Source organism: Montipora capricornis, chromosome 11 (assembly GCF_036669925.1).
Source record: "Montipora capricornis isolate CH-2021 chromosome 11, ASM3666992v2, whole genome shotgun sequence".
NCBI lineage: Eukaryota > Metazoa > Cnidaria > Anthozoa > Scleractinia > Acroporidae > Montipora > Montipora capricornis.
In genome coordinates this window covers 5,220,114-5,221,623 of record NC_090893.1, presented here as the reverse complement: position 1 = coordinate 5,221,623, position 1,510 = coordinate 5,220,114, and the positions used below count along the sequence as shown (strand labels likewise).

Genomic DNA, 1,510 nt, shown 5'->3' with positions numbered 1-1,510 from the left:
CAAAAATATCTTTAATTAGTAGGCACCGTCCTTAAGCAGGGCTTATTAGGTGATTCTTTTACAGGGCTGAAAAGCACCTTTGGATTCTCAAAGCCTTTCTCTGATGACACAAGTTCCAATGGAAGATTTCTCATAGACTCAGCCAGTATTCACAGTCCAGATGAGGATTTTAAGAAGGGGTTGCCACCATTTTACATTGGATTGCTGGCTTTCTTGGTTCCTAGGGTTCTTGGTTTCTTTTTCCTTCTGTTTCAAGGTACATGTACTAGAGTAAATTCGTCCTTTCTTTCATATTTGAATGTTAAATGCATTGCAAATATGATATATAAAAAAATATAATATGTATATAAGGGTTCTTATTTGGTCTGCAACATTTATTTCCTATAATTATACTATTGTTGGACAGGTCCTCCCATTAATTTATACATGACCTCTTAAAGGTAAAGGTCCTTATTTTACAAGGGTAACATGTGACAGTGAACTAGAGTTACTGATGAACTTGTGGCCCTCAGTGCGCGCGTTTCACCCCCCTCCCCACTTTCTCCATCAATGCTCTGTTTTACGGGTATTCAAAGCTACAGCTACATGGATCAGAGGAACGTCGAAACAGACATTGATGGCTTTAAGACTTAATAGTGTTAAAATAACGAAAGGCTTTCTTTTTGTTCTGCCTCTTTCACGTCAATAAGATTCTTCTTCGGTTGTTATCTGTATTGCAAAGGTAAATCAGGTCTTGTTCATTCACTGACAGGGGTTTGGCACATAATACTAAATAATGCCAGTTCTGAGGGCAGATGTGACAAAGGACCAGAATGTCTCCAGGACAACAACACTAGATCATCAAGGAGGCGGTATTCAGGCAGAAAGTTCGGAGGCATTTTGTTGGCTGGTGCTTTTTTGGTGCTTGGGGCAGGGTTCATGCTTCCAGGTGAGTTTTCACTTTACAGGTCCAGTAAATGCATGTAGTATTCAGTTTAGGTTTTTTTAATGTAACAAGTTGCAGACCTCAGCTGAAGCTTTCATCTTCAGTTGTTGCAATTCTTGAAATCTGTGATGAAGGTTTCCTGATATTCCCTCTTGTGATAATGATGATGATGATGATGATGATGATGAGGAAACTTGATAAATGGCTTGAGAAACTGGGAATTACCATTGAAACAGGGCTGTTACAGAAAACAACTTTGTTTGGCACAGCAAGGATTCTTAGAGAGGTGTTGGATATGCAAAAAACCCGAAGTAGCCATGGGCGTGATTCGCTACTTTGAGAAGATGAGGTTGGTATAATAATAATAATAATAATAATAATAATAATAATAAGAACAATAATAATAATAATGATAATGATAATAATAATAATAATAATATTATTATTATTAATTATTATTATTATTATTATTATTATTATTGTTATCATTATTATTATTTCCTCAAATGCTGTTTCAAGTAGATTGATTCTGTCTACATTGATGTAGTTTGTCTTCCCCTCTAAGTCTTCACTGTCAGATTCTTA

The 1,510-nt window shown here is 36.0% G+C and overlaps 1 protein-coding gene across 1 annotated transcript in view; it reads left to right on the top strand.

The window, feature by feature from the left end:
- Window positions 1-1,265, top strand: part of LOC138023032 (uncharacterized) — an 84,796-nt gene extending 83,531 nt beyond the window's left edge. Inside the window, exons 30-32 of the mRNA XM_068870065.1 lie at window positions 65-256; window positions 752-928; window positions 1,195-1,265. Of these exons, the coding sequence (XP_068726166.1) occupies window positions 65-256; window positions 752-928; window positions 1,195-1,265 (440 nt within the window). The remainder of the gene's footprint in view (window positions 1-64; window positions 257-751; window positions 929-1,194) is intronic.
- The last annotated feature ends 245 nt before the right edge of the window (window positions 1,266-1,510 follow it).